The sequence below is a fragment of the Rhagoletis pomonella genome, unplaced genomic scaffold, assembly GCF_013731165.1.
Source record: "Rhagoletis pomonella isolate Grant_MI unplaced genomic scaffold, Rhpom_1.0 Rhpom_scaffold_00006, whole genome shotgun sequence".
NCBI classification, from domain to species: Eukaryota; Metazoa; Arthropoda; class Insecta; order Diptera; family Tephritidae; genus Rhagoletis; species Rhagoletis pomonella.
The window spans coordinates 49178665-49190675 of record NW_023458560.1 but is presented as its reverse complement, the minus strand read 5'-3'; the positions used below and the strand labels follow the sequence as shown (position 1 = coordinate 49190675).

Here is a 12011-nt window from a genome sequence, read left to right as displayed (position 1 = left end):
GGATGTCTTGTTGGGCCGTTTAAATGGAATTGCGCAGGAGTCTAATATGTATGTATGATGTTTTAAGCTGTACTCATTGCGTTATCAAGTTCAATTACTGCCAGATTTAATGTTCTCTCCTTTTAATTTTGCTTTTTCCCCAAACAGACATATGCCTACAGCCACCGCCAAGGTCAGAAGGTGTTTGCACCATCGAAATTGAAGGTTTCTACTTTGACTCACGTACCAATGATTGCCAAATGTATGTATTAGGCGGTTGTCGCACCGTTCCGGGACAAAGTTTTGGCTCACGGCAAGATTGCTTGGACACTTGTGTACATTTGACACGGCATATACAGGACTTGCGTATCAACGAATGAGCAATGGAGTTGGCTTGGAGTAGCAAAATGAGCGGAACTGCGCGAATAATACTTGAATAATTATAAGATAAATAAATACATACATCCTTATATGTATAGTATATCTTGCATTTTTTATTAAAATACATTATGTATACTTTTTTTTGAAATTTTAGCAGATTTATGTCCATTCCAAGAAACTACCCATGTAGACGAAAAATCTCCAAAGAGGTCTATTAAACCTTCTTGCTGTTGATCTATTATATAGATTGACCTTGGACCGGGACCTTGTTCCTTGGAACTTCGAAAGTTTTAACAATATCAAGTTTTGGAACTCATATGTCCAAAAAACTTGGAAAGTAGGGGAACTTGAGAGAGCAAAATGACATTTGTTTTGGAGGGGAATTTGCAAATTTTTAACTTGAAACAATTTGCCAGTAAAACAAAGCTAATCACAATGTCGCCAGGTGCAATTTAAACAAATAAAGAAACTGGTTGTGGGGCGTTTATGGTTGAAATTTGACAAATTAAACGTATTTGCGCAGAAGTCCACGTAAGTTGGACCTCGCATCTTATAACGTCCGAAATTCATATCCACATATCCTCTGGGTAGCGAACAAACACCCGTTTGAGAGCGAGCTAAAGTGAGAAGGCGTAAAACTTCGCTCTCTCTTTTTGGTGACAACCACGCAAACGTATAAAGGACTATGATTTGAGGGAAGGTGCTTCTGCCCGGCTGTTTGATGTTCTCGAGAAGATAGGCTGACATCACCGCCATCCAAGAAATGCGTTAAACGGGGCAAGGCAAGAAATGCCAGGAGCATTGCGATGTCTGCTACAGTTGCCATACTGCGCCCATGTCCCGATGAAAGAAAAGGACGAGGCGTCCAAGTATCTCTGCTATGAGCGCTTCAGAGACAGAATATCAGAATCGTGCTTGACGACTTGAATGCCAGGGTGGGCAAGGAAGGGATCTTTGGCGCCAATTTCGGAAAATTCAGCCTACACGACGAAGCGTCCGACAACGAACTGAGGCTGATCGAACTCGCCGGGGTCGGAAACATGGTAGTATGCAGTACTACGCTGCGATTGGGCGCAAAACGACCCATGTGGGACCGTTATAGGGAACTGAAGAAGGAAACGAGACGTATTTTCCGCAATAAGAAGAGAGAGACCGAAATACGTTAGTGCGAAGACCTTGAGATGGTGGTCGACTGGAAAAGCGCCCGAAAACTTCATCAGAATTAAAGCGCAAACAGTCAACGTCGCGACGTAGCGTAAACGTACGTTGACGTACGTAGCAGCATATCAAACAACAAAGCTGCTGGAGCTGACGACCTGCCAGCCGTGCTATTCAAGTCCGGCGGCGAGGAGCTGATGAGGTGCATGGAACAGTTCTTATGCAGACTATGGTCAGATGAACGCATGTCCGACGACTGGAATTTAAGCGTGCTCTGCCCTGTCTACAAGTCTACGATCTAGTTTTTCGCATTTTCTGACGGAAGTGTAATTTTTAGTTGTGTGACGTTTGAAGATCGTGTGCGACATGTATGTACATAAGTTTTATGTGCTATGCATGAAAGGTCTAAGTCCAGATGTCTGTATTTATGTATGCTCTGTCATTCATACACATTTTTTTTCGCGGCATACTAAATTAAGAAATTTGCTCATCTCGTTGATTATCACTATTATTTTGCGTAATTAACTACCTAAATATGTATGTACATTAGGGTGGTCCAAAAATGCATGTGAAAAAGTAAAGTCGAAATTTGTATGCTCTCACCCCCTATGATTGTTCTATACCGAAAAAATATACCTTTTTTTTATTTTGAAATCATATTTTATAGGTCTGCCAAAACCCTCTGAAAATGCCAAAAAATGCAATGGGGGAAAAAATAAAAAAGCTTTAGTATTAAAAATTGGTTGAATAAACAATTGGGTATTGTTATTGGGAGTCTCCTGAAGAGAACCAGAGTTGTCAGATCGAAAGATATTGATTTTCGAGAATTCCATACAATTAGTATGAAAAGTGGTTTTTCCCATATAAAATACATGGAAAACTTTGAGCGACCTCTAAATATTTTTTGATTTCAAAATACACATACATATGTAAAGTAAATTTATTACCCAAGTTCACTTGGTGGTACACTAAATGCATGGTTCTGACGTATTTGGTTCCAAAAAAAAAAAAATCAATAATTAAAATAATCACACTATGACAGCATGCAACCTTGATAGATTTGGAAAGAGTTCTTTGACCTACATACATACTTCCTCAACTAAAATCTTTAATTAGGCGATAGGCAAAGCATTATGTATACGTGCACATTCATTATCACGTGCTTTTGCCCTTTTGAATGTTATAATTGCTGTATTTTGTGCTCCTTTCTTAAAAAAATAATAATATTGGGTCACATGAAGTCTGCGGATTTTTGTCTCTATGTGGCATCTGGCAACACTAATACACTTGCATCAAAATGACGTGCATTTAAAAGGTGAATTTCAGGCTACCTACCTACCCTGCAAGAACAGTGACTATCATTTGACAAATCATTTGAGTGGCAAGACTGATAGAGATTTCTGTCACTGGCTACCTACAAGTTTCTATCAAATTCTAAAAAGCAGTGTGAAAAATCTGATGTAAACATTTGTGTTCTGTCTTCCTCCGACTTATGGCATTATTTAGTTGTCTCTTTTTAACCAACGCAAAGTTTGTAAATGTGTTAGTAAGGTATATGAGAATGTGTTAGTTTCCATCACACAATTCTTGTAGGGTAGTGAATACATTACAGTAATTCGTCGCTCGAGTTAAACGTTGTATTGATTGATTGATATATAAAATTTATAAAATTTTTTTATTAGAGGTGAATTTGGCAGTGAAACGATTTCAATTATATTATTAAAACACGTGAGTATACAAAAGTTTTATCAAAATCGGTAGAATTTTTCTAAGTAAACGTGCATTAAATTTTGTTGCAGCCGGATTAAATTTGGTATATAAAACAGAAGTTTTTAGTTTGCACTCCTATGAAAGGCAGGCGTGTCCTTCATCAGATTTTGCTCAAATTTTTAATTCTGAACATTCTGATCGGAACCAGGATGCAGTTTCACAACGCGTCCCAGTCGCCACTCGTTCGGTGGTAAAATATCATCCCTCACGACTACTTATTCCCCCTCGTTTATGTTAACTTGCTGATGTTTCCACTTGTGCCTTTTATGTAATTCTTTCAAATACTCGTTTTTCCATCGATAACTGAATTAGTGGTGTAGAACTTTGAGAATTTGCCACTTTTTTATTAGGGAGTGATTTCCTACATTCTGTTCTGGTAGTGACAGGAGTAGAGCACCGCGTAAGAACTGGCCTGGATTTAACGCCGATACGTCGATGGGATCCGGGGACATAGGAGAGAGTGGTCGCGAGTTAAGAACCGATTCGATTCGCACAAGGAGCGTGTTGAAGGCTTTTAACGGCTGCTTCCCACAGGCAACGCATATGGGGAGCATAGGGAAGTATAAGCTGTCATGATAGCCCATGGATAGCGTACTTTCCCGACACATCCGAAACGACTTTGTTGAGAAAATGGGAAAATTCTCTTTGAATTAATTTCTGGGCTCCAACAAATATTTTGCCATTGTCAGACATTACTTCGTGTGGAAGGCCAGTGCGGCCGACAAATCGAGCAAAGGCCGCCTTAAAAGCCTCAGTGGTCAAATCAGAATACACTTCGAGGTGAATGGCTTTGGTTGAAAAACAGTCGCAGGACGGACGTTTTCACCATAAACGGGTCGGAGAAGTCAAGACCAGTGGTATGAGCGTTCTGGAGGCAGGGCGGCCATTATCTGAGATTTCATTTGTTGTTTGTAAATCGTACAGGTTTTACAGAGAAAAATGCATTTTTTGGCCTTTTGCCTTATACGTGGGATATAAAACTGCTGTTGGACTATACGAATCATAAGTTGCTTTTCGGCATGAAGGAGTGTTTGGTGAGTGAAATCAAGCAAAAGAGAGCACTATCTAGAGTTATCTGGGATTATGATAGGATGCTGTTCGCTGTAGCTGAATGTAGCATACGCGAGACGGCCGTTCACTCGCATCACGTCCGCTTTGTCTAACATTGGGTTGAGGGAAAGTAAAGAACTCTTTTTGCTGATGAGTTTCGCAGCCTCCAATGTGGCGATTGTTTCTTCAAAATATTTGTCTCGGTGGACAGGTCGCAGGACCAGCAAAGATCATTAGAACATATCCCCAACTTATGTAGGTGACCCCTTAGTCTGCAGTGTCCTGTAAGGATACCTGTTAGCATTCTGTTAACTTTGGAATTTCTTCTTATTAAATCCTCCCAGTAAACACTTTGCCTGGTGCATTTCTCCTGACCTCCGGTAAAGGTATGAGAAATGGAGATAAAGTTGTGTCAAAATATGTTGACAAAAGTGTGAAAACCAGCCTTTAGTGTGTCCCTCTCTCTCTAGAACTCCTTCTTTACAGTCAGTATTACCACTATCATTAACGTTACAATAATCATAACCATTGCTATTGCCATTACCATCACCACTACCCTTACAATTACCATTACCATTACCAATACTACTAACCCTATCTAATTGCCAATATAATTAACCATTGATATCACTTTGCTAAAGTATTTGCTTCTAATTACATATACGAGTATTAATCCTCACCCCTAAAAACGATCTTCTAAATATATCATGATGCCTGTTTTTTTAGCAAATGTCTATATCTAAGCATATCAACTCGAATGTGATTTCAGTTTCACACCCCACTTAATACTTCTTACTACATGTAAACCTTCTGAGCACTATCAAATACGCATGCCTACATACAGTTTCATATACATATTTAATCAGTACAGTCCAGCGCGTTATGCTTGCGTGCTATCGCCTTCAATTGCCAACGCTTCAACGTCCAACCGCCACGCACGTGAATGTGTTCGTGCAGTCTGAGTTGGCGAATGGATTTCACGTGATTATAAAATAGTGTTCATAACTCTATTATATGTACCCACTAAACAATTTGTGTTGCCGGTAATAAGAAAACGTGTCGCCCTCGGAAACAAATTTATTGCCGGTAATATTGCCATCGAATCGATTTCCTATTACCGGTCGCTCTAAAACGTCCGCCGAAGGCAACTCGCCTGGGCGAGTCATTTTCTTATTACCTGAATGAGTCCTTTTCTTATCGCTTCAGGCGATATTTGGAATAATTTTATTCTTTTTAATACCTCATTTATTTTTTTGTATACCAAATTGCAACTTACAATCGGAATTAATTCATTTTCTCGCTGTGAGACTTCCTATTTTTTCAATCTTGTCCTTGGGCATAATTTAGACGCTTTTGGCCAATACTATTGACGCCATATTCATAAGTTTCGGAATTTTTTAGAACTTTTTTATTCAAAATTGACATGAACGAAGTGATGTTGCCGATTTGTCACCACAGCAATAAATCGGTGAGTCGCCAATTTGTTGCCATTGACGATTGTTGCCTATTTCTCATCCCACCAAGCAATTTTTGTTGCCGGCAATAAGAAAACGTTCCGCCCTCGGTAACAAATTTATTGCCGGTAATATTGCCATCGCGTCGATTTCCTATTACCAGTCGCTCTAAAACGTCCGCCGAAGGCAACTAGCCTGGGCGAGTCGTTTTCTTATTACCTGAATGAGTTATTTTCTTATCGCTTCCGGCGATATTTGGAATAATTGCATTCTTTTTAATACTTCAATCATTTTTTGTATACAAAATTGGAACTTATATAGAAACAGAAATAATTCTTTCTTTCCCTATGGGGCTTCCTATTTTTTCAATTCTGTCCCTGGTAAAAATTAGACGATTTTGGATAATACTATCGACGCGAAATTTATAAGTTTAGGAATTTTTGATAACTTATTTATTCCAAAGTTGACATGAAAGAAATGTTGCCGATTTGTCACCACAGCAATAAACCGGTGAGTCGCCAATTTGTTGCCATTGACGATTGTTGCCTATTTCTCATGTTTTGCATGGTGGGATGTTTTGCATTGTGGGTATGTATGTATGTATGTATGTATGTATACCGTCAAGTATATTGTACTGATGAGCAATGGACATAATCAAGACCAGAGCAATATAATTAGCTTATAAATGCAGAAATTAAAGCCAGCCAACTCTAAAGATATTTACACAAACGTAAACTTTGTACTTCAAGTAATTATTTATTTATGTATGTATAAGTTCGTCTTAAGAAATCAGTGAAAGCCATCAGTTCCACTCATTGATAATTGCAATCGCGCGTCAGCAATTTAATAAATTGCGTCTCTACTTTACTCGAAAACGAAATAAATCGGACGCAAATACACGCACATCCTACCAAATTATTAGACATCTAGCAAGAATGTACTAAACAATGACAACAACAAAATCAAATTAACACCAACTAAATAAATGCTTGTTCATGAGCTTAGTAATCTTTCGCCGGCGACCTGTATCAAGCGGTGACCACCGGCGTGAGCCAGTTTAACCATTTAACCATAGCTGTTGCGTACTTCAATTTTGACTACTTAAGTATGTAAGCGTTTAAGTACATATGTATAAGTATGTATATAAATACTTATAAAATCAATTATTTAACATTTAGTATTAAATTCGCTTATCATTGCTTTGCTGATTTTGTTCACCACATTGCTCATTGTTATCAACGCTGGACGAGACCATATAAGCAAGCAGCACACCAGCCTAACCTCGAGCATCAACACATGCTGAAATATCAAGTAACATCGTTGTATAAGTGTGGGTTTTTAACGGTGCACACCCCGGAGAGAAGATCGCAATTAGTGAGAGTAAATAGTAGCGGACCCATTGTTTTTAACCCAGGCTCAAAATCAAACGGTATTAATCGCGTTGCAGTTTTAAGACCTTAAACTAGTATGTATGTATGTATAAGAAACCGTCATAAATCAAATTTCGATTTTTTTTGTCGATAACATCCTTTCCTTAGCCGCGATCTCAAATATGTACTATTTCGACTCCCTTGACCTAGCTGCAGTAAATGAACTCTGGGCACATCATTTACAGGCCCATGAAGGTGGTTACCGTCTCTTGCTGAATATCGTTGAAGGTCCATCCTTAGGTCTAGTCTTTTGTGAATGTTATCCTACTTGATTTCGTCTTGTTGGAAGATTTTCCGGCTTAAGCAGTAGGTCCAGTCTGCCTAATTTCGACCACTGCAAAACGTCCGGTCAGTATACCTGAAAGAATCGATATCTGGCACTTAGCCAGCTTCATTTGCCCTGTTGACCACCTTCGGTCAAGAACCGGCCAGAAGGACCTTGCAATCTTACATGTCGGGGTTTTTTTCCCAGCGTCCGCTTAGCCGATGTTATCCCATCTGTCCAGAAGCAGACCGCAAGTTTCCAAAGGAATTCTGATGCCCTCTCCGTCCACGGTGATGGTCTCGAGGGTGTACCCTGTCCAGGCAATTCATCAGCCCTGCAATTTCCAGTGATATCACTGATTTGAAAATATTCCGAGGCGATTAATTGAGACGTCAGGCATTTTCCGACCCATTTTGATCTTACAATGATCGAACCCAGCGCCTTGATTGAGGCTGGCCCATCAAAGTAGATATTTACCTTTCCAATCGGCAAAACACTGGTGCCTAGTCAATCACCACCTCTGCCTGAAAGGCGATGCAGAAATGCGGCAGCCCGAACGCGAGATTTATTGAGAGTTTCTGATAGAAAACACAACCTCCAATTCTGCCATGCAGCTTCGTTCCATGCGTGAAGATAATTATTGTATCTCTACTCTCATTCACCTCTTGAAGGGAAAAGGATCCTTTCGAGGCCAACATCTGGTAGTTCCGATCCAATTCTTCCTGTAAGAAGTAACAACTTTTAAAATTGTTGAGTGCAGGTGCGACGAGTTAAATGTCCAGATTATTTCATCTGCAATTCATATGGTTGCATGCGTGGACTCGGTACCCCAATTCTTGCAGCATACTATTTTCTCGTTTTGCCCGTTTCCTTATTGATCGGAAGACTAAAAAAAGAAGAGTTTTGAGGATCATCATATTTACCAAATTTGCCTAGATCTCTGCCAACAAAAATAATTGCAGCCATTTGTGAGCCTGTTAGTCAGATCATTGATCTGAGATCACGTTTTAATAACCCTTTTGGATCTTAATGTGAAAAGGGTGGTCAAGTTTACAGTTCTGACTAAAGCCAACCTCGGTTATTTGTTAGTGGAAGCCTCGCGCACATCCAAATTCAAGTTTAACGCTGCTTGACTGTCGGGTTCTCCCCAGCGGAGCATGCCCACACCAAAGGCACTTCTACAGAAACCGCTTTACACTCGCTTGTCGGGTTTTGGAAATGAGTTTTCCTGGCAAGGAGTATGCTCCGCAAGTGCGAGGCGGTTGCGAGAAGACGGGAGAGGTACCTAGGCCAACTCTGACCTACACGTATGGATCCAAGCTACGCAATAGAGTTGGCTGCGGAGTATTCTTTAATGAATTATTATTATAATTCTTTGTCCGAATTCCGAAAAGGTTGCACATCAACACACGGCGGATATTCCAATAGTCACGGCTTGTGTAAAGATATTTGGTGTGTAGATATTTGGTAGGCGGCTCTCTTCGAGATTAGGAATTTCCTCCATGAATATTGCAAAAATTGTCGTAGTGAGCAAGAGGAAGGAGAAGTCGAACACTTCCTCTGCAGTTGCCCAGTTTTAGCCTCGTTGAACACTGCCAAAATCGCTTAGGCGTTTACAACGCCAAATAAGAAAAAGAGCAGACTTTTTACGTAAACGTTTCTTTGGCCCTCTTACGGAACTATCCGGTTAGGAAAAAAACCAATTCTGCGCTTCAAAATGGCTCCATGTTAAATAGTTACCAAGGTTTCCGTGTTTGACATTGGAGCGGCAAGGTCTAAGTAAGTCGGTCATTTGAACTAACTGCCACGTTAGCTTAACCTAACCTAACACTATATAAACATTCAGTAAGTAATTGTAAAGGCTTCACAGGTCTGGAAGCTCTACCTACATACATACCTACTCACCTATCCATTATAGACCATATATTTTTTGAAGGATACAGAATTTATTGCTTAAGTGGAATGAGGCGAGTCTTCTTGTGTCGCCAGCTAATTTTTTCTACATTTAAGACTACCTAGAGATGATTTCACGAGCACGGGGAAATACATATTTACCGGAAAACTTAAGCTTTGCCTTAGGTGGAAGTAAACCTATACCTCCAAACCTACTGCAAAGTCCTCCGTTTGAATTAAACAGCAATTTTCCGCCTGGGTATGCTCTCTTGATGAACCTTAGGAAAATATTATATGCAAGTATGTAGTATATGTTCGCAATCACAATCGTTTTAAAACTCGTGAAACACACAACCAGCTTACGTGAGACAAACACAGCCGTTGAAGTGGGCTCTAGGCTAGAAAATTGTCGAAAATCATTTGCTACGATATTTCATTGGCGAATTTCGTGGCGAGATTATTTACAAACACACACTTAAGCAGCTTGTGATTATTAAAATTTTTTTACTATAGCCAATTTGTCTGGGCTGGCAGTCATTGTGGAAAATATACCAAGCTCTGCTTGCTATCAGTTGGACGAATAAGCAGGCGGTCATTTACATAAAGTTCATTCGAATTGTTGCAGAGGTTTCGAAGTGCAGCGCGCTGATAAAGGTGCAATTCAAAACGAGCGGAAAAATTACCAAATCAAAAGCAGAGTTTAAAAAAAAAAATTCCATAAAATTTAATCACAAAATTTTTCAAGAAAACTTTCATAAATTTTTAATAGCTCAATGAAACTTTGGTGTACCGCTTAGGAAACAACAAAAAGTGTGTGCCATACATAGCAAAGCATATGAAGTGATATAAAACAAACAAAGAGAAATTGAAGCGATCTATTGTTTCGAAACAGCGTGAAGAAGTCAAGCCATCTGCTTTCCTATACGGCTGGCCGTCTGATCGGTTCTTGCCTGCCGTCTCCCATCTCCCGCATCTCCCGCCTGCCGCTGCCTAACTATCGTACTAATCTGAGTATCGCTGCTTCTTCTGGTCTATTGGCTCACCGAACTTGATTGTGAAAAGAGCATATAAAATCAGTGTGCCTTTGCATTTGGTTTTGTGCAAAAGAAGAAAAGAACTGGTGGCAACTGCGGCAGCAGCAAGAAGCCAAAAGTCGAAGAGCAGCAAGCGCATAAATCCAAAATTTAGTAGCAATTTTTCGTATTTGGTGCAAATCAAGTGACTTTCTAAATTAATGGAAAACATTTTTGCTTGGCCATACAATTTAATTTCGGCACAAATTAAATACCTGAAATTGCCAGCCACACGCGCACAATACGCCGAGTGACGAGTGAAGTGCAAATTTTTGAGGAGAAATAGAATTATTGAATACTATTGAAGTGAAAGTGATAAACGCGTGAAATCGTGAAAACTTTTCCAACAACCCCCGTAAAGGCAGTATTTCCGCTTGTGGTTCTTACGTAAAAACAAAAGTCTTCGAAAATGTTCTCTAAGAAGTCGTCGAATAATGTTTTGAGCTTGGTGATCCTGCTCTGCTTGACCGTTGGCAATCATGGACGTGCACGTAAGACGATTAATATAAATAATAATAAATATAAGATTTTATTTAAATACAAAATACTTTTAAGCTACACTGTGCAATACAAGAAAAGGGATCATGTTCTTGAAAAATTTTCTGAGATAGGGCGTTTTCGAACTGGCTTCCGAGATAGGTCGATCTTCCACTCAGCCATCGATATGTTCTTCTTAAAAATAGTACAGTACCGTAGGGCCATATGAAGGTCTTTACAAAGTTTGTTATTTAAAACTCCAAAACTAGAAATCGCAAAAAGGTTGAGGTATCCATCGCAGATCGAGCTCTCTGGTGTACAGGGAGCCTATTCGGAAAACGTTGTCCGAATGTTTGGTATAATGTAGGATCAAAACTTGGAAATGGAAAATCTGGGCTGGCCTATGTGGGCCAACTAAAAAAAAAAATCGATACCAATCGGATGCTGCTCTACCATTTCTCAATCAGAGATTTATGCAATTTAAATATCCTGACGTTGTAAGCTGCGTGTTTAGGCGACTAATAACACCTAGTGCCTAAAGGTATGCTACACCCCAAGCAACTGGTACCAAACCGGATATAAAGCACGTTTGTATATAAATACAAGCATGTGCAAAGCTTTAGGTGCAAACATTTCACATTTGAAATTATTTATGCATATGCACTTCTCAACTGCCGCAGAACAAAAAAGCTACTAAAGCAGTTAATTGCTGACACCCCAAGTCATGCTCAATACTCCCGTTTGATGCATCATAACTCCTCTGGAGTTGTCTCACGAGGCTCTGTATAGATCTCTGCATACAGAGTGGGTACAAAAGTTACCAACAACTTCCTTGTTGCAATCAATCTCCCCGCGGACTTAAATAGTATACTTCCAATTAGGTGCACTGCGGAATTTCAGAAGATTCGAGTTAAACCAGTGCACACCGATGCTGGGTTCGAGTGGATTCTTTCAGCACTCATCACTGCCCATAACCTATCAAGAAAGAAGGGCGCGGTATACAAATGGAACCACAGCCCTATAAAATTATCCACGAATGGACCGAACTTAGTTGGGAAGGTGGTTAGATGGAAGAGTTTAC

General features: G+C 39.8%; 1 protein-coding gene across 1 annotated transcript; it reads left to right on the top strand.

Moving 5' to 3' along the window:
- The first annotated feature begins 8 nt into the window (after positions 1 to 8).
- LOC118741702 (kunitz-type serine protease inhibitor bitisilin-3-like) lies at positions 9 to 451 on the top strand. Its single transcript, XM_036473675.1, has 2 exons — positions 9 to 48; positions 148 to 451. Exons 1-2 carry the CDS (start codon positions 24 to 26, stop codon positions 357 to 359), a joined length of 237 nt encoding a protein of 78 aa, XP_036329568.1. The 5' UTR covers positions 9 to 23; the 3' UTR covers positions 360 to 451.
- The last annotated feature ends 11560 nt before the right edge of the window (positions 452 to 12011 follow it).

Excerpts from the sequence above, each read along its gene's own strand:
- LOC118741702 (XM_036473675.1), top strand. The coding sequence starts at position 24 with ATGGAATTGCGCAGGAGTCTAATAT. Across the intron at positions 49-147 it reads ATTGCGCAGGAGTCTAATAT|ACATATGCCTACAGCCACCG; the intron begins GTATGTATGATG and ends TTCCCCAAACAG.